At 56.0% G+C, this 19,109-nt stretch overlaps 8 protein-coding genes and 1 non-coding gene across 9 annotated transcripts; 5 read left to right on the top strand and 4 right to left on the bottom strand.

Annotated features, from left to right (window-relative positions):
• Positions 1 to 36: 36 nt before the first annotated feature.
• On the bottom strand, positions 37 to 4,981 carry PHSY_000928 (hypothetical protein; the record flags this gene model as incomplete). The annotated part of the gene is made up of 3 exons (XM_012331560.1): positions 37 to 223; positions 722 to 818; positions 1,168 to 4,981. The coding sequence occupies 3 exons, from the start codon at positions 4,979 to 4,981 to the stop codon at positions 37 to 39; spliced, it is 4,098 nt and encodes a 1,365-aa protein (XP_012186950.1).
• Positions 585 to 674, top strand: PHSY_007580. Its single transcript has one exon. It is a non-coding gene; the product is annotated as a tRNA-Leu (tRNA).
• A 1,131-nt stretch (positions 4,982 to 6,112) lies between the features above and the next one.
• On the top strand, positions 6,113 to 8,155 carry PHSY_000927 (hypothetical protein; the record flags this gene model as incomplete). Its single annotated transcript, XM_012331559.1, has 3 exons — positions 6,113 to 6,182; positions 6,271 to 6,551; positions 7,928 to 8,155. 3 exons carry the CDS (start codon positions 6,113 to 6,115, stop codon positions 8,153 to 8,155), a joined length of 579 nt encoding a protein of 192 aa, XP_012186949.1.
• A 391-nt stretch (positions 8,156 to 8,546) lies between these two features.
• PHSY_000926 (DNA polymerase delta subunit 4) lies at positions 8,547 to 9,065 on the top strand (the record flags this gene model as incomplete). Its single annotated transcript, XM_012331558.1, has 1 exon — positions 8,547 to 9,065. The coding sequence occupies one exon, from the start codon at positions 8,547 to 8,549 to the stop codon at positions 9,063 to 9,065; it is 519 nt and encodes a 172-aa protein (XP_012186948.1).
• A 149-nt stretch (positions 9,066 to 9,214) lies between these two features.
• On the bottom strand, positions 9,215 to 10,564 carry PHSY_000925 (hypothetical protein; the record flags this gene model as incomplete). Its single annotated transcript, XM_012331557.1, has 1 exon — positions 9,215 to 10,564. The coding sequence occupies one exon, from the start codon at positions 10,562 to 10,564 to the stop codon at positions 9,215 to 9,217; it is 1,350 nt and encodes a 449-aa protein (XP_012186947.1).
• A 557-nt stretch (positions 10,565 to 11,121) lies between these two features.
• On the top strand, positions 11,122 to 12,119 carry PHSY_000924 (hypothetical protein; the record flags this gene model as incomplete). The annotated part of the gene is made up of 5 exons (XM_012331556.1): positions 11,122 to 11,212; positions 11,282 to 11,355; positions 11,435 to 11,869; positions 11,940 to 11,998; positions 12,071 to 12,119. The coding sequence occupies 5 exons, from the start codon at positions 11,122 to 11,124 to the stop codon at positions 12,117 to 12,119; spliced, it is 708 nt and encodes a 235-aa protein (XP_012186946.1).
• Positions 12,120 to 12,296: 177 nt separating this feature from the next.
• On the bottom strand, positions 12,297 to 14,211 carry PHSY_000923 (hypothetical protein; the record flags this gene model as incomplete). Its single annotated transcript, XM_012331555.1, has 2 exons — positions 12,297 to 13,823; positions 13,906 to 14,211. 2 exons carry the CDS (start codon positions 14,209 to 14,211, stop codon positions 12,297 to 12,299), a joined length of 1,833 nt encoding a protein of 610 aa, XP_012186945.1.
• A 324-nt stretch (positions 14,212 to 14,535) lies between these two features.
• PHSY_000922 (hypothetical protein) lies at positions 14,536 to 16,531 on the top strand (the record flags this gene model as incomplete). Its single annotated transcript, XM_012331554.1, has 2 exons — positions 14,536 to 15,008; positions 15,295 to 16,531. 2 exons carry the CDS (start codon positions 14,536 to 14,538, stop codon positions 16,529 to 16,531), a joined length of 1,710 nt encoding a protein of 569 aa, XP_012186944.1.
• Positions 16,532 to 16,922: 391 nt separating this feature from the next.
• PHSY_000921 (hypothetical protein) lies at positions 16,923 to 18,740 on the bottom strand (the record flags this gene model as incomplete). Its single annotated transcript, XM_012331553.1, has 1 exon — positions 16,923 to 18,740. The coding sequence occupies one exon, from the start codon at positions 18,738 to 18,740 to the stop codon at positions 16,923 to 16,925; it is 1,818 nt and encodes a 605-aa protein (XP_012186943.1).
• Between the last annotated feature and the right edge of the window lie 369 nt (positions 18,741 to 19,109).

Here is a 19,109-nt window from a genome sequence, read left to right as displayed (position 1 = left end):
ATATTGATGAAGGGTGTACAGTATGCGGGAGCGTTTCTACGATGGCATTCGGAAACGTTCGCGCTGAGATTTGAGCTCCGTTGGAAAGGTCTGGGTTCGGCGAAATTGTTCATTGCTTTGACTTAGCTCACAAAGCGTTCGTGGCCCATGGTCTCTCCTCCGATAAACAGGGGTATGGACATCCTCCGAGGGGTCCCGAAATTGCAGGGCATCCAGACCAGCGCTGTAAGGAACGGATGTTTCCGTCCGATCCCACCCCTGCTTTCAAATGAGGAGGCCGCACGAAGTAATCCCGATCTGAACAGGCTGTCTCACCTCGCCTGTCCTTGCTGTGATGCTGTCTAGTACAATTATGATCTCTGATATGAACAACTTCGTCTCCGCCCACGAACCTGTAATGATCATGAGACGCAATCGGCTACATGCGAAGTAAGGTGCGTCTGCGACCACACGTTCGACATGTACAGCACTCCTTCAGCGATCGCGTCTCCTTCCAGAACAGGGATCGAGCGATTGTAAGCATTGCAACAATTCCTATTATAACATGATTATAAGTGCTGTAGTTTCCCCACCATGTCCGAAAAGGCAAGATGGCCGAGTGGTCTAAGGCGCTGTGTTCAGGATTGTCATCTTATCGCAGTCTTCGGGCGTGGGTTCGAATCCCACTCTTGTCACCAATTCCTTTTTTTTTCTTCCGTTTCATTGTGCATCTATTACTCACCACGGTCGGTATCGCTCGTCCGTCATGACTGACACAACATACGCAGAGTCCTGGACATCATCGTGGCTGGGACTGCTGAACAAGTCGTCTGGACGCGCTGATTCACAGCAAATCAAGGTCGAGCCTGGCCTCAATATACTGAGGTCGACATTCAGCCACAAGGTCTGCAAAACGACCGACGTCTCACACCTCGACACAGAGTCGGACGCTCACACTCAACATCACACCTAACAACTGGTAGATTGATTGCGATAACGAAAAGCCCATTTCTTGTAACATTAGCTATTTGTGTGCATAATTAGCATGTGTGCGCGTTTGCAGTACAAAACCCCTCGAATATGCATCCTCCGTCGCAGATAAGTCTACGATCGGCCGGCAGATGCTCTGAAATCAACCCGCTGCAAAGGCGTCAAACCCAGCGCCAGCAGCAGCGAGTTCGCTCGCACCTCTCAACAGCGGCAGCGGAGATTTGATCTCGCTGCCCAGACCAGCTCGCAACCCCGCCTTGCCGAAATTGAGCCGGCTAGCCGACTGGTTCTCGAAAACCATGTCATCCAGTACGTCGAAAAAGTGTGCACCGTCCGGAGCATCGTCCGGATTCTGATACGAAGACAGCAGCTTGAGGTACTCGTCGAGTTCGGTATCGCGACCCTCCTCGGAAGTGTGTCGATCGGAAAGCTCGGCCAGTTCGCCCTCCGAAGCTGCCGCTCTGACGAGCTTGTGCGTCCCTGCAACGTCACCAGCGGCGGCAGTCTGGATGGAAGAAGCGTCCTCGGTCGATGGTGTTTTAGATCGAGCAGAAACCATGCGAGAGTCTGTGGGCGGCAACGGTGGACGAGCATCGGCAGCAAGATTGCTCGTCGCTTCTGCTCGAGCTCGCAGCTTCTCTGCATCGACAGTGTACCACGTCTCCTTGATCCGACGTTCGAGGTGATCTGCCAGATCGCCGGTGGATTCCGAGGCGCCGGTCCATTCGCGGATCTTGCACTTCCTTTGCGATTCGACGCTTCCCATCGGCGAGCTCGCGCCAGTATTTTCCGACTCAGCCGGCACCTCTGCAGTCGCTGTCTTGTTCTTAGCGCGACGCGCCTGCTCCTCTTCGCGAAGCACTTTGATCACCTTGAGCGAAGAGGCCAGGACCGGGTTTCGTCCCTCGACATCCGTTCTGGCATGAAGCATCTTGAGCCCGGCAACGACGTCGGCACGTTTCGCAAGGATTTCGCGGTTCACTGGCTGTTTGGCGAGATACAGCAGGTCAACCTGCAACGCTAGGACCGCATGGAAGATGTGGAACTTGAAGATCCAATACCGCTGACCGCGGCATCCGGCATGATCGAGTGCGCGCAATGTTCCAATGACAACTCGAGCGCTCTCGATGCAGGTGCGAGTCGAGTGGATGTACTTGGCGTTCCAGTAGCCCCGGCTCATGTAGAGACGATGCAGCTTGAGCAGACGATGGTGGACATACTCGTGGATGATGGCTCGCTGTAGAGATAGATAGGGCCTCTCTTGATGGAAGCGATGGATCTCGGGGTCGTATTCGCTCTCGCCATCCAATTTGAAGAAGCGTGGAAGGGATCGCAGAATTTCGCGAAAGCGTGCCTCGATCGCAAGTACCGTGTCGAAAGACTCGTCGCCGTGATTGAGGGCGTCTGCGATGCTGCGCACCGTGTGGCAAATCTCAATGTGGATGGAGATGAAGCTGTTCGTGGTGGGTATGCTGGTTATGCAAATCTTGTCGAGGAAGGCGTTGCTGGTGCGATTAGAGCGAGATGGACGCTCGTCATGACCGTCGGATGAGATCAGGTCGTCATCCATTACGTCTGCATCATCGATGTTCTGTGGACTTTGCGTGGTGAACATCTCGTCCTTGCAATGATAGCATCGATCAAAGTGGGCTGCGCACAGCCAGTCCAAGGTGACAAAAGCAAACCAGACCTTACGCCCGTGCTCTCGACTGACCCGGCTACCTTCCTTATAACGCTTGGCAGCGGCCAGATCCCACCTCCGCCGCCTCGCACCACGAGGCAGCCACATGGCGTTCATGTCCTTCCTCTCGACCCGATCGGGATCGAGATCCTCGCCGTCCGACTCGGTTTCGTGACCATCATGGATCTGGGTCGAAGTGAGCATCTTCCATCGATGCGTCGAAGATGATGCTGCTTCCTTACCATCCTGAGCAGCTTGCATACGCATGCGCTCGCGCTTCTCGTCCTGCCACCGCTCTTCATCCTTAAGCGCCGAGCCGAGGCGGTTCAGACCCATGTATTCGGCAGCTTTGATGGCCATGGTGGCCAGAATCGTGTATTCCTCGCGATGATCACGATTGAACGAGTAATGACGGAGCAGAATCACCGCCTGCATTCCCCAGATGGTAGGATGACGCACAAAATGGCCCATGCCAAGCAGAGCGAGACAAGCTCGGGCGATCAAGTGGAGTCGATCATTGATGGTGTTGCGCGACTTGCATATCTCGCTGTCGAGCACCTCGGCGGGTGTCATGAACTCGCAAGCGGCTTCGCACATGGCGAGCAGCATTGCTCCGAACTGTAGCTCCGACACAGTTGGAGGAGAAGCGGAGTCGGATGCATCCTTCATACGATCGAGGGCTGCCCAAAACGATTCGAGCTCCTGCAAAAGGGATGGCTTGTGGATCGAGTGAACGATGGGCTCTGCCTCGCGCAGATAGTGTTCGATGAGCGCTTCGGTTTTGTGGCGAGGAGGTAGCAGCTCGAGGGCCTCGACGAGGCCACTTCGGCGGGTCCCAGACCTGCTGCTCCACGAACCGGCGGTGAAGATGTTGAGTAAGGCTGAAGATGCGAGCGCTTCGTCCTGGGACAGCCGAGGACCTGGTTTGTCGTTGTGAGGAACTCCGTTACCGCTTCGAGCATCAACCTTGGAATCGCTTTCTGTCTGGAAACCCTCGCTCTGTGCCATATCTCCGTTTTGTGGCTTCTGCCTGCCTTCAACCTGTCGCAAGTGAGAAGTAGATGGCTCGTCTTGCCGAGAAGAATCGTTCCTGCTGTCAATCTTGAGCGAGGTTCCTTGAGCAAGAACACGGAGAAGATCGCCTGCGTCCTCGTCACCGGACTCCTCGCTATCGTCACTGTGCTGGCTGTCATCCTCCTCTTCGTCGCCTCGGTCGTCGAGCGTGTTGCGCAATGCTGCCCGGTCGGAAATGGTGCGATCTCGACTGGTAAAGTCGGGCGGGTACTGGACGCTGGAGAGACCACTGAAGCGCGAGGATCGACCGCTAGACGACTCGGAGGCGCCTCCATATTTGGGCGCAAAGGGCTGGTTCGAGCTCCGCTCCGACGCGCCTGCCTCATGGGCCGCTGAGGGTGAAGAGGATGAGGATTGCAACACGCGTACCTGCGACTCGAGTTGTGCAATTCTGGCCATCAATGCGGCGTTGGAGGGGGTGATGTTGCTGGCTGGGGCTGCAGGCAAAAAGTCGCGTTCGTCACCCCATCGGCAGAGGTGAGCGACGCCGCGCCGAACACAGCTTCCGCAATTTGGCACGTTGCGATCGCACTTGATCTTGCGCTGCTTGCATTCGGTGCAGCTGAGCACGGCACGTTTCCGCCGTTTCACTTTGCTCGACTGGCTGCCGGTGGATGGGGGCTCGCTGCTAACACTGAAGCTGGCGTCGAGCGTATGATGCGATACGGGCGAGGTGCGTCGACTGGAATGTGCTCTTTCGGCATCGACCCGGTCGAAACTTCTCGATGCCTTGCTGATGCCATCGCCGTGGTACGGTGTATCAGCCAGGTCACGTGGTCGGCGCTCACGCACCTCACCTCGTTCCACCCAATCACTCGAGGAGTTAGGTACGAAACGGTGCGACGACGACGAGCGTAGCGGCGGAGGGCGAAGGCTCGACTCTGATTGCGTCTGCATTCTGTCCGTGTATCCTTCAAGCCTCGCTCTCTTATCTCGATGAAGTGATGCATCTGCGGATTCGAGATCGTACAATGGAGACGCGTTGCTGATTCCACGCGGAGGGACGACGCTCGGATAGACAGGCGAACGCACACGGGTGAGCCGAGCTTCCGACCTTGGACCAACCGCATGACCTGGTGGAGGCGGCCGACTTGGATGGTATGGTGACTCGGGGTAGCCATCAGCACGCATGTCTCGATCGCCAGAGGTGGGCCTGGACGGACGATGCGGGTCACGCGCAAGTGCGCCACGGTTGTCGATAGCAGCAGTGTCGTTCTCGAAGAGAGTCGACCGCGGCGGACGACGCGAGGGCATCATGGCGTCGTCATGGGCAGAAGAGTGGCCTGCTGGGAGTTCTTGATAGTATCCGTCCAGTCTGACGGGGTGAGACGGCCGCGGCAATTCCGACGTCGGATGGTGACCAGTTCGAGCTGATTGCGGTTCGCCCGGGCGTGCCAACACGTAGCTCGACCTATGCGGCATAAGCTGAACGTCACGGTCAGCATATGAAACTGGCTGAGGTGGAGCCTCGTGTTCAATCCACGCTGGGGCACCTCGAAGATGAAGCGGCGGAGGAGGTTCGAACTCAGAGCGTGAATATAGTTGCGCGGAATCTGGCGGCGGGCGCAGCCTGAGAGCTTCATCGCGCGCGGATCCCATTTGACGATAAGATGGATCGCGCGAATGAGGCGGCCTTTCGCTTGAAGGTGGTTGCCCTCTGGAGGATTCGCCTTCCATGCTGGGCCGAAATCAACAGCAGCAGCCCGAAACAGAGGCTAGGTCTGCTAGGGGAAGATCGGTAATTGGCGAGAAGTGAATCTGCACGCCTCGAGGAGACCCGATGCCGTGGCTAGGTCAGATCACGTCGATGAGAACATGGGTGAGGGTCTAGAAGCATGCAGGGAACAGATGCGAAAGGACTGGTGTGCTTGTTTTGCAGGAGAGGGCTCGAGTATGACCTTGCTCCGCCAGATGTCGTGGATGGTAGCTGAGGCGATGGAATGGTGTCGCTAGGCAGGTGTCGTAGTCCAGAGGTTGCTTTCAGCCCGCGGTAATCCTGGAGGAGTACTCGAAATCGAAGATACGCCTACGGAGATGCTTTTCATGCGAGGCCGTCTGCGGTCAAGTAGCGATGCGAGGTACGAATCGAATGCCTACGACTGGTCGATCGGTGATGCTGGAGAGGCCAAGCGTTGGATTGGCCCGAACGTAGAACGTCGGCTTCACGAATGAGTTGAGCAGGTCGTTGCAAGAGAAAAGAGTATGCAGCCGAGATCGTTGCAGTCCTCGGTGACGGATGGAGAGGCTGCAGCGGTGCAGATGCGGTGACGTGTGAAGCTGTCAAGAAAAGCTGAGCGGCGTAGAGAGAGAGAAAGAGGAGGGAAAGAAAACAGCCAGCCTGCAAGGTGATGGATGGTGCAACGGAAACGGTCCACGACCTCGCTCGCGATGAGTCGACTGACCGTGGTGAAGAAGGAAGGAAGGAGGGAAGGACGAAGTAAGGAGGGAAGGAACGAAGGTACGAAAGGATTGTAGGAGCGAATGCATCCCGCGCTCATGTTTGCGTACCTGCGGCCCACTGCTTTTGGCTTCTGCGGCTTCTGCAGAAGAGCTTTGCTCGGCTGCCTTGATTGTGTGTTGCAGCTTGCTGCCCATAGTTGAGCCGATTTTGCAAGGTTTACCGGCCAAAATCATCCGTCGCAGTCACTTGCAAATTGGGCGGTGGAGCTGTGAGAATGTCAAGAGCGGTAAAGAAGCCGACCGCCCGGGAGAGGCCGACAGGCGCTGGTGCTCGACCAAATTGCTAGGAATTTTGATTTTGGCGAGCTTTCTTTGCTGCTGCACGAAAATGCGTCAGCTGCGTCTGGTTCCCAGCAATTCGGCTGCCGTGAGTTCGGAGCCTAATCTTTGGTTGCTGCGAAATGATCAAATGCGCTTCGCTCGTTGCTCTCCTTGCCTGTGCAACGCGACGGTTAGCACCGTTCGTGTCCCTGGTGGATCCCGAACCCGGTTGCCGAAACGATTGTCAGTTCATCCCTCCCGCAGCCGAGGCCAGCACTGACCAGCCATTGAGCCAGACGATCCTTTCTTGCACATGCAGTAGGGGTAGGCTAAGAAGGCTTGCCTTGTAGGCTAAGAAGGGTTGCCCGACCGGAGTGCAATCTCGTGCATAGAATCGCGCCAGCTTCTGCGTGCCAGCAGGGTGTTGGAAGAGTATCAAAACTGGTCAATCAGGTCTCGAATGTTCGACACTTTCAATCTCAGTTTGCATTCAGTCGAACATGTGCGCATAGCCGATACGGTATCTGACTCTCAAGATGCCTTCCCCTGGCGGAGACCACAGTCTTGCAATAGAGCTGAATTCGCCGAATCACGCAGATACAGTAACCCGGTGGTCTCGGCGGTTTGCGGCTCATCGAATCGTGCATCCTGAAAGTGAATATTGTTGCCGGTGGACATTCCCGCTCATGCATGGACAGATGAGGGTCGCAAGAATCGTACAACGCGATTAATGAGATGGCAGGGAAGAAAAAAAAAAGAAGACTGCAAAGGCCGTCTAGACTACGTAGAAATTCAGACGGTCCAGGACCGCGCAGCACCGACCCGCCAGCATGCAGACTGCGTTGAACGTCGAGTTCGGCATGAGATTGTGGTCGGCTGGGGTCGGCTGCATTTGCCGATGCCGTTCGCTTTTGAGGAAGAAAAGAGAGACGATTGGATCGTCAGATCAAAAAAGATCTCTCGATGCGCCGACGTGCTGGCGATTGGCGGGGAATATCTTGATATCATCATCCAATAGGAGTCGGATGCGCCCAAGATGCTCAATGTATCTCTCGCCCTGGCCGTCATGCGATCCATGCGTCAGAGGCTAGGATGTGGTCGAGGCTGTCCAAGGCTGCCCTTTGTTCATAAACACCGCCTCATCTCCGTTCTTCGAGCGACGTGGATCAAACGCGGCGAAAACGGGACTTAGTAACCTAGCGGCGTTTGAGGCGGAGATACCCCTGTGTGATCCAGGTCATTGTGTCTCGGATAAGGCGACACGAGCACAGCGATTTTTCGGAAGACGGGATAAACAGCTACAAATCCTCTGCACGAACGGACGGCGGTGGAGCTCGCCATGCTAGATCACTCGGCTCGTTTGCCGACCATCTGTTTTTACGGTAAATGGGCTAGGCTCGGACAACGCGGAAATTGAGCACCATCGCCGACCGGCGCCTAAGGCCGTAATTCAGCGTACAGCAACCACGGTGCTGGTCACAGGAAGCCAACAGTGGAACACAAGCACATTTTCGCGCTGAGTTGTACAACGGAGACCCGCATCGCACCGAAACATGGAACGATGTCGTGCATGAGATGCAGAAGGCCCGCCTCGAGGTGAAGCAAAACCGACTTGGCATGCAGCAGCGGCAGCCGTGTCGAGTCCGCACATGTGAAAGGAAGACGAGGATCGTGCACGGAAGAGCGTACAGCACCGGTCGAGGTCGGTAGCAGCCTTTTGCAGATCAGCGTGGGTTTCGATGCAAGCCACCAAAATTCCAAGGCGGAAAAGGAGCAGCTCGGCCAAGACCGACCGCCTTGACCGAGAATCCGGGTCAGGGTCAACAGCCACGTTGGCAGCTCGGAATCCGAGCAGGAGTCGTACCAGTTGTTCCATTTCTACGGTGTAACAAGTTGTCTCCCAAAATTAACGAATTTATGACTTAATGTTGGTTCATCCTCCACCCCGCAATGCCGCCATCTCACTCAGCGTCAATTCCTGGACGCAATCTCGCTCACCACCATCCGCTCGACTTTGACACAGGCTCAGATCACCGCATCACCTACCCGCAGACTCGTCTTTACCCACCTGGAGCTTCCCTCCACCAGTTCCAATCTAAAGATGCCGCCGAAAGGATCAACCCAGAAATCGCTCTCATTCAAGGCGCAATCGAAACCTAAATCCTCCTTCGCCGCTTCTGCCAAGGACCAACTGAAAAGCAAAACAAATCTCAAGAGCTCTACACCTTCCAAGCCGCTTACAGCATCACTTCCACGCAAAACTTCACCTTCAAGCACCACCAAAGCAACGCCTCAGCAAGATGCGGAGGACGCAAAACGACCAGACCTCGATGTGGACGATCCGCGATGGGATGGTGTTTGGCGCAAAACGAAAAAGATCATGAACGTACCGCCATCCAAAGCGATCCACATTGATCACGAGAACCGCATCCAGCAGATCTTGAGGGTGTTCGATCTGGATCCCAACTTTGGACCCTGCATGGGCATGTCCAGGCTAGAACGATGGCAGAGAGCAAAGGATCTGGAGTTGGATCCTCCCCAAGAGATTCACGATATCCTCATCACAAAGCAAGGCGCAACAGATCACAAGGAGAACGTCTTCACCTCACACGGCCTCTGATCCCTTTCTTACAGCAATGCTCCATCTACTCTACTTGTTCGGATCCTGTACCATATACCCCCATTCTCGCTCACCCACGAGGCTTGTTCTACAGTTCAATGATGACGTCGATGTGATGCTGTTGTTACAAAGATGATGATTGCTGCTTGTTATGACGACGCCTGCTGAGCCTTCTTCGCCTGCTCCTCCTTGGCCACCTTACGAACCTCTGACCAAACCTTGTCCTCCCATTCCTTCTCATGCCTTTGCTTGCGCTCCTCCATCTCTGCCTCCTCATAAAGGTGACGGTAATCGACGTACCTCTCCTGCACTTCGAGTGCGTCTCCCCAACCGAGCGGATCGCCACGGTCAGCGACGCTGAAGAGCGCGTGTGGATCCGCGCCCGTCTGCGACCGAAGGGCCGCGGATGCTGTGGCCGAGGCCCGTCCTGGCTCGTAGGCACCTTCTCCGTCTTCTTGATTCAAGTTGAGCGCGCTGTGGGAGGACGAGACGTAGATATAGCCAACGGCCTTGTCGAGGACTTGGAGCAGACGAAACATGGATCTTCGGTCCTCCACGGCAAGCGTCTCAAACGAGACCAGACCAAAGTCCTCGACAATCTCACAGATGGCTTCGTTGAGCTTTCCATACTTTTCGTTGCGCCGTGATGAGCCCGGTCCAGATGGCTGTGAGAGAAGATCGCGCAGATACGACAAATCCTGAACTTGAGTGTAAAAGTCGAGGTTGAAAGCTAAATCAGACTGCAGACCCATGGCATCTGCTGCGCCGCTGCCCGAGCCGTTTTCTGCATCTGCCATATCGTGGTCAGAGCCGTGATTGCTGTCGTCATCGCCGTCAAGATCGTTTGTGTCGAGAGAACGCTTCGACCGTGAAATGTAGGATTGACCGAGCAGATCCACCTTGGAAAGCACGTTGACGTGGGGGAGCTCGAGGGTGAGCATAGCTCGCAGGGAAAGCAGGAGCAGCGAGACGTAGCGAGATGCATCTGTAATGTGCGTTGCGTCGGTAAGATGCACTGCGACGAAGCGAAGCCCGAGCTGCTTGTCGAGAGCCTCAAGGATGCGCTTGAGTGCCGGATGGTTGGTGCTCAGCTCGACCTGACCTGGAAGGTCAAAGATCAAGTACTCGAACCCAGCACTGACTGGACCCATCGGTACTTCGCTGTCTCCTTGACCGGCCATCTGGCCCGTCTTACCCTGACGTTGCTCCTCCATAACCCTCTTTAGCTCCTGGATGAGCCAGTCGATGTTCTTTTCGAGATACTCGATGCAGTACAGGTTGGCTGCGTTCGGACCGAGCGAGAGTTCGGCCATGACATCACGGACAGATATGAGCTGATTGATGTCGACAGCACACGGATATGGGAGACGGTCGTTGGCGGGATCGAGGTTGACGACGCTGCAGGGCCTCGAGAGGAGAGAGAGGAACTGGTACTGGCCGTAACAGTAGGTGGTCTTGCCAGAGCCCGGTGGCCCGATGACCAGCTGCGCAAATGGCATCTTGACTGACAGGTAGCCCCCGCTTCCAATGACGCTGCTCTACTCTTTGTTGCGTAGTGTAAGTCGTAGTGTGATGGTAGCAGGGAGGCTCGGGTGCGGATCAGGGTTGATGCTGAGTGGTGTGAACCCTTTTTCGATGCCTGCATTTTGTGACCCTATTTTAGTTTTCTCCGTGTTTCGCTTTCTTCCAGAAAATCACCGTGACTGACAAGCTTAATTTCGCCGGCTGCGCTTCGGCTTTACATCTTTGGCTGAGCTGAGGGAGATGTGGAGCTTGCATCGCTAAAATCGGCTCAGCGTGGGCGAGCCGTTGGGTCGGATGTGATTTCAGGGCTGAGCTGCTTCCCACCGTGACTGCTTGCAACCAACACCACATCATCATCGGCTTTCGGACTCAAAAAGGTGGCTCACCTTCTTCCATCATCAACCTAATCACCCTTTCGCCACATCCAACGCGGCCAATCGCCTTCAACGTCATCCATAATAGCATCTTTAGTATCCTCTCAACGCAAATTTAAAAACCATTTGCCTCCTGCATCAAATCAGCATCAGCAATCATGGGAGACGCGAGACTTAGGAGAATCAATAAGGAAATCAACGATTGCAAAACTGACAAGGTCTCGGGCATTCAAGTCTCGTTGATAGACGGTGAGTAGCCGCTCGATGTACGGACTGACATGACTGCAGCTGACACTCTTTCCTCCCATCTTACCGCAGAATCACCTTTCCACCTCGTCGGCACGTTTGCAGGGCCAGAAAACTCTCCGTACGAGAAGGGTACTTTCGATGTCGTATGTATTCTGCAACATCCCCGTTGTGCTCGTTCGTAGCCTCGTGCTGACGCTCCTTGATCTCGTTTCTCTTTCGCAGGATATCGTTGTGCCCGAAGGCTATCCATTCCAGCCCATCAAGATGAAGTTTATCACCCGTGTCTACCATCCCAACATCTCTTCGCAATCGGGCGCCATCTGCCTCGATATTCTCAAGGATCAGTGGTCGCCCGTACTCACACTCAAATCCACCCTCATGTCTCTCCGGTCCCTGCTCTGCTCGCCCGAGCCGAACGACCCACAAGACGCCGAAGTTGCCAAACACTACCTTCGAGACAGGGATGACTTTGAAAAGACGGCAAGGTATTGGACAGAGATCTACGCCAACGGGTCTGAGTCGGCACAACCACCTGCAAACGCTCAGAACGCGGCAGGAAAAAAAGATGGAAAGGTCGACCCGATCCTGCTTGCAGGGCTGAAAAAGGAGCACGTCGATCAGTTTGTCAACATGGTGAGTGTCATCGAGGCGAAGCAGGTATAGCTCAGAGATGATGACGTACTGACACCAGTGTTACCGAATTTGCTGCTGCGTCGTGACATGACAGGGCTTCGAAAGCGACAAGGTGATCGAAGTGTTGAAAAAGCTCAACTACCGAGGTGCAAAGTGAGTCCTACGCCGGCGGCTTCTTCTGTGCTGCTCTGACCACACACTGACTCGCTCATCCTGATCCCACAGCGTTCGCAACATCACCGACGACACGGTACTCAACGAGTTGCTCAAGTGAGCATCGCTTCATCTCTTCTCAAAAGCATGTATTCACTGCACACTCATGAAACTCATTCAGCATCACCGACCTCACATCAGCAGGTGCACATCATGTGAGACTTGAAGGGAAATGACGATGCATCTGACCTAAAAAGAAGACAGAAAGTCGAACCGAAACCATCTCAACCACCTCTTCCTAAGCGCCATTACGACTCATATCCTCCAGATACTGGGAGAGCTTGAGCGCGCCGCTTCGGAAGCTATCGATGCTGCTCTGAACATCGGGGTTGGCCATGAATCTCTGGTAGTAGTCTCTCGCGGTAGCCTCGAGGTCTGCGAAGTCTCCGGATCCCTGTACGGCCTGTTGGTCGGCCTCCTCCTCGTCGTCACGACCAAAGTACTGGTTGGAAGAGATCGAGGTTTGACCTTGGAAGGTTTGTAGACGTTGTTGAGCTTCGCTGGTGGCTTGGGGGTCGTAGGAGCCACGTTGGAAGTACTGGTCGGAGGAGATGCTCTTTTGGGCGGAGAACTTGTTGCGTGCGTAGCTCGGTTCGTTGTCAGCGTCCGAGTCGGTTCCTGTTGAGGCGGCGTTGTTGGCTGCCGCAGAGGCGCGTTCGGCGGCGAGCTTGGCTTGGTGAGCATTGGCTTTCATGCCGAGACGTCCGAAGCCCATGCCGAGGCGATCCATGTCTCCGTTCGTCTTTGCAGCAGCATACGCATCGGGAGTGGAAGCGGAGGCACCTCGAGCTCCACCTACGCTCTTGGAGGAAGGCGATGCGGGGGCGCCGGCTGAAGTCTTTCCCATAGCAGCTTTGACAGCCTCGCGTGCGATCCGTTCTGCTTCCGCCTGCTCTGCGCTTGCCTGTTGGGCTTCGCGTGCTTTTGCCTCCGCATCCTGTGCCGCTTTGGCCTCGGCAGCACGTGTAGCCTCTTCCTCCTTCGCCTTTCTTTCGGCTGCAGCAAAGTCGATGGGCGCAGCGGCCTTCTTCACGCCGAGACCGAGCTTTCCTGCTCGTGCGGGACGTGCAGCGGCTGCAGTAGGAGCAGTGCCAGGATTGGTGGGACCGGTTCCCGTAGGAGTGGTTGTACCGGGCGTCGAACTGGCGGACGATGTGCGGCTGACAGCGCCGAGCGTCTTTCTAGCGGCGGAGCTGCCAGCGCGCAGCGAGGCTGATGTGACGGTCTTGGGTGCGGCTGGTGGTGCAGGGGTTGGCTTGGGTACTGCTGGTGTCTGCTTGGCTGGTGCTGTTGCGGTCGATTTGGCAGCTGATGCTGGTTTGTCCCACTCGTCAAAAAAGTCTTCCTCTGCTCCACCCGTCTTTGCACTCGATGCTGGTGCCGCTGTATCGGTCGAGGCGACGGCAAGACCAGGGAAGTAGACGGGACTGTTGAGGCTCTGACCTGCCGCATCCTGAAGCGCTCTCTTCTGCAGCTCATCCTTGTATGCCAGCGCCACGGACGAAGTGTACTTGACCTTTCCCTCGGTAGATGGCGCAAGGAGATGTGCTCCGCCTTTCTTGTTGAAGAACTCGGCAGCAGCAGCGTTTCCTCCCACTTTCATGAGACGAAGCTGAGACCAGTGCCACGAGTCGAGGTTGGTGGATCGGACAAAGGTGATGTGTACGCCCATGTTGCGGTGGACGGAAGAGCAGTCGAGGCAGATGTAGATGGCGTAGGTTGCTGATGCCCAGGTCGGGTTCTTGGCTCCGCAGTCGAAGCATACCTGTTTAGATGGAAAGCAGGAGTGGGGATGGATCAGCGCTGGGGTCGACAAGGGAAGCTGGGGATGTGGTGTGAATAATTACCTTGTTGCCCTTCTGCGTTGACTTGAGCGACTTGAAGATCTCGACGAGCTCATCCTTGGAGGGTCCGTCAGCCATGATGGGCGACTGCGTGATGATGGGAGGAGAAGTTGAACACGAATGGCCAGAATCGGGCGTGGATGTATGCGCCGACGAGAGCAGTTCTCGAGACGGAAGCGCCAACGAGATGCGATGATGATGATGATGATGATGATGATGAGAAGAAGAATCGAGGTCCATGTCAGACTGCGCGTGTTGATTTCGAGCCGATTGAGAGCAGTAGCATTGTCGGCTTGCAGCAGGGGCCATATTCTTCCTGCTCCGTGAGCAGCTGAACCCACGTTTCCAGCCCAGTACAGCATTGCAATGCGTGTGTTGGATTCGACTGCAGCCACAAGACACGTAGACAAGAGAGCAGATTGATTTTTGGAGATTCGTTGTTAGACCCTCGTTCATCTTACTGGACAAAATTCATTTGTATTCACAAATTTGAAGTTATGTTGATCACAAGTTTAAGTTGGGATTACTGTGATCAGAGGTCTTTGCAAGAAGTCACCTACAAAATTCCGATGAGGACTACAACCGCTCTATTTCGCCGCTACAAATCAACTCAGTCGGCCATTTACAGTGCGGATGATCAGGCGAGCTAGGCTAGAGAGAAAAGGCTGCGCTGCAAGCGCACTTCTTCAGCCAACCAGCGGCAGAAGTCAACGAACGCGGGCATTTTGCCTTGCCTTGCTTTGCTGCTCCTCAACCGCAATTGGAGTGCTGCTACGCACATCGCATTTCGAAGGGTCTTCTCGTCGCCATCTTCCGCTTCGGTTTCACGCCATCCAACCTCTCAACCACAACAAGCCATCGCTACTCCAAACGGTCGATCGCAGACGGGTCCTCCAGCCGCTTTCATCGTTCTGGCTTGGTCATGCAAAGACCGGCCTCCGCGAATCAACGGCAAAACCATCAGCTTCCAGCTTTCGCGAACAGGCTTCCTCAGCATACAAACGACTCAGCACCACCGTCTTCCGCACCCGGTCCGGGTATTGCCGCAAACGCAGCCATGTATCCATACCTCCAAGGTGGGCCGCGTATGATGGGTTCATTCCCAGGTATGCCACAGTCACAACAGGGTGGTGCAGGCGGTTTTCCATTCGGCGGATCAGGGTCAAACAACACCACGGGCGCGGCGAGTCTGGCCTCACAACTGGCCGGTCTCTCGGGTCAGACGGGAGCACAATCGCAAGGGCAAGGGCAAGGGCAAGGTGGTGAGCTCAATCTGAGCGATTTCCCGGCGTTGGGTGGTGCTCAAGGCCAGCAGGGTGGCGCGCCTGGTCTCGGCGGTCTCAGCTATGCGACACAAGCAGGAACAGGTGGTGTAGCGTCGGCACTTCGTAGTGGCGCACCGCTGCGCAGTTTCGCTAGCCAGGACGACTTTCCAGCCCTCAATCAGACCGGCTCGGCAGAAGGTCGCACCGGTGAAGATGGATTCCCACATGGTGTGGCAGAACAGGTCTCGGCAGCAGCAGCTCTTCAACACCAACATCAGCAACGCGAACAGCATCGACAAAGTTTGTTGGGGTCTGTAGTGGGTGGAGCACGAACCGATGCTTCCTTGTCAGCAGCGAGGGGCGGGTTCGGCGAGCCCGACCGCAACTATGCGACCAAGCTCGGAGCGGGGCCTCCTGGACCTGGGTTGGGTGTGCAGCAGCAGACATGGGCACCACCAGGCTCGCTCTTTGGCGGCAATAATGGAGGATCAGCACCGAATCAGCTCAATGGCCTCAACCGCTCTTCTTCGCCATCTTCAGCACGATCGCCGCTCTCCAGCGTCCGTAATGCGGCTGGAAACCTGGGTGCATCTTCACCATTGACCGACAATGCTTCGACTCGAGCCGATTCGGTCTCGCTGGGTCAGACCGGTGCTATGGCCCAAACACCTGCGCAGCAGATCCTCACTTCGCCAGCGGATCGTTTCGGATTGCTCGGATTGCTGAGCTTGATCAAGTCGTCGGATCCGGATCTCTCGATGCTCTCGATGGGCGTGGACTTGCAAACGTTTGGCTTGAACCTCAATCAGTCGGATCCATTGCATCCGTCTTTCATCACGCCGTGGTCGGAAAACAACATGCTCGCATCTTCACGAATCGAGCCCGAGTTCACACTGCCTTCGTGCTACAACGTTCAACCGCCACCGCCTGCTCAGAGCAAGATTGCGTCGTTTTCGGACGAGACGCTCTTCTTCATCTTCTACTCGACACCGCGCGACGTGCTGCAGGAGGTAGCGGCGCAGGAGCTGTACGCGCGCAACTGGAGGTATCACAAGGAGCTGCACGTGTGGTTGACCAAGGAGCAGGGTACGGAGCCTACGCAGAAGACTCCTACGTACGAGAGGGGCACCTACGTGTTCTTCGACCCGACTGTGTGGGAGAAGGTGTCGAAGAACTTCCATCTGATGTACGAGATGTTGGAGGAGAAGGTGCCGAGTCAGGCACAGGCGTTGGCGGCGCAAGCGGCGGCTCAGCAGGCGCAGGCGGTAGCCGCGGCCCAGCAACAGCAACAGCAGCAGCAGAGGCCGCCCAGTGGTCAGCAAGCTCACGACGAGAGCGCATCGCAACAGGGCCAGCAGTCGTAGTGCAGGAGGATGCAAATTCTTGTATTTGTGAAATTGATTTTCGAGACAGTCGAGGGGTTGGGTGTGTGATGGACGATGAGGGGGTTGTCGGTTGTGGTGTCGTGCGTGTGACGAGGATGTGTGTGATGGGTCGCAGGGGGGTAAAGCTTGGGGTTTGGGTTGAATGGGTGGAAGAAAGGGCATGCCGAGGAAATAGGAGTGGAGAGCAGGGCCGAGACTCGTAGCTGTGGTTCAGGCTTAGACTGACCTTCGCGTGTAGCAAGCTCGTCTCAATTCAATCGACATCCGCCGGCGAAAGGAGCCCGATCATATGCACACCCACACAGAAGAGAGAAACATGATTAAATGAAAAATGCAAATGCAGAACGCGGGACGACAGGTATAAAAGGTATCACTTGCGAAGGTGGTAAGTGCGATCGAGGGGGTCGACGGCGAGGCTTCTGAGCGAACGAGAAGCCGAAGCATTCGGAAGCAGGGATGACAACTTGTGACTACCACTTTGTTTCACCTTGAGCGTCGATGCTCGGCGCAGAGATGGGTTGCGCGATGGTGCGGGGGAAGTGCTGTTGCTGGCAGCGTACTGCTGAGCGAGGGCGTATATGGCTCGGTAGTCCAGGCTGGCGCGGGAAAAATCGAACAGAGTCTCTTGTTCGTCCTCAACAGCCTTGACCTTCGAAGAGGAAGGGGCTGCGACGGTGAGATCCGAGAAGTCCGAAATGGAGCTGTTCGACGAAGAGGACGAGCTCGAGTGTCGAACCGAGATCATGTCCGGCGTCTTGGTGCCGCTGACGGCGCTGTCCCCCTCAGCGATCGTGTAATAGCTCGAGAGCGAAGACGTCATCTTGGGAGCGCTACCAAGCTTGGGAGAGAGGAGCGAGGAGAACAAGCGTCTCACCTCTTCCACACCACCACTGCCATCCTCCGAGTCTTCGGACCATCGCGAGCGCAGATTGTGCTGCTCGACCTCACTCTCAAAATCCGCCGCTGTCTTGCGTGCCGCGCCACGTCCAGGTGTCAGCTCGACATGACGCGGCACGCCCAAAAAATCCTGCTCGCTCGTGATGGAGTGTTTCGAGTAAGATCGCTGGTGGTTCCTCTTGACCATCTTGGAGTCGTGCGAGAGGTCGGCTTCGATGGTCTTGAGGCTCGAGATGCTGTCGAGCCGGTGCGTGCTGGGTGCGGCACGGGCAGCGCCAAAGTAGCAACTGGCATCGTCTTCCTTGCCGCTGCCCAGAGCGGGCGAGTTGGTCTGCGAGGGAAGCTTGGGCGAAGGAAGCTGCCTGCTGTATCGCTTCTTGATCGCGTTCGTCTTGCGGAGCACGGCCTCGGCAGGTGCCTGAGTCGGTTGAGGTGGTAGCGGTCCGAGAGAGAGGGGCGCCGAAGCAGTTCGGGTGTGTAGAGAGCGAGACAGGCTCTCTAACGGGACGGATGCAAGACTGGAGGTCCTTCGATGAGACCGCGTGGATGTGGTGTCCCGTTCCATGTCGGTGGGAGCCAGCCCCGTCGGGGTTGTGTCGTCGCAAAGGTTGAGGCAGAGATTGAGAACGATCTGATCATCAATATCGTCCAAACTCGAGCGAGTAGGTTCATATTTGGCCTCGGGTCCGCTACGGACGTACATGGGCGAGAACGTAGCGTTGTCGCCCGAGGGTGGTGACGGGAAGCCGACGTTTTGCAAGTCATCGAGCCAACTGCTGGATGACCGAGACGAGGTGGACGACATCATCGAGTAACTTGACGGTGCGCTGGAGCTTTCGCTGATGCGCGGTGTCGGAGCAACGACTTCGGCTACCGGTGGGAGGTTGGCAATGACAAAGATCTCGTCCGAAATGAGATATGACTTGGGAATGTACGGAACAGGCGGAGCATCGCTTTTGACCGAGAAGCGCTTACTCCTCGAAGCAGACTCCGTTGTGACTCGCGTTGCAAGCGCGAGCGACTTGGCATCAAACGACCTCGTTGAGCGTGCGCTCTTCGGCGTAGCGGGAACGCTCCTGCCAATATCGATCGTCTGGCGCGAAGCGTCTCTGGCGGTCATCTCTGATGCTCGTCGCGGCGAGTATTCTGCGGCAGGGGAAGCAAAGGCAGAAGTCGAAACGCTGAGGGAAGGCTTCGGCCGAAGCGTGACTCGCTTGAAGAGGTTGCGCTTTGCCTTTTTCTCGCCACCAGCAGGTAGCGAGGTAGAAGACGAGGCGAAGCTGCCCTGCATGATGCTGTGTGCAGCCCTCACGGCTCTCGACGGGAGCGACGCAGGAGGGTGAAAGCGAAAGCAAGAGATAGAAAGGGCAAGGCTAGATTGGCCAGGACCTAGCGATAGAGTTGGGACAAGGTAAGAAGCCGACGAGCAAGAGGGACGCTGATTGATCGGAGCGTCGAGAGTGCAGAGTCGTGAGGACAGGCCGTGGTCGGAGAGGATTGTGAGGTGAGGAAAGGGGGCCTGCAGTGGCGATGGAAGCTGATGAGGGGGAGATATATGAAGGAAAGATGAGGCAGGTGCAGCAGAGATATGAGCTGCTCATAAGCTGCGGATCGCTTCAGTGTAGAGTCGCTCCTGCCTGGCCTTTGCGAGCAATCTCCG

Source organism: Pseudozyma hubeiensis (genome assembly GCF_000403515.1).
Source record: "Pseudozyma hubeiensis SY62 DNA, scaffold: PHS12, whole genome shotgun sequence".
NCBI lineage: Eukaryota > Fungi > Basidiomycota > Ustilaginomycetes > Ustilaginales > Ustilaginaceae > Pseudozyma > Pseudozyma hubeiensis.
This window is presented reverse-complemented; position numbering and strand designations above follow the sequence as displayed.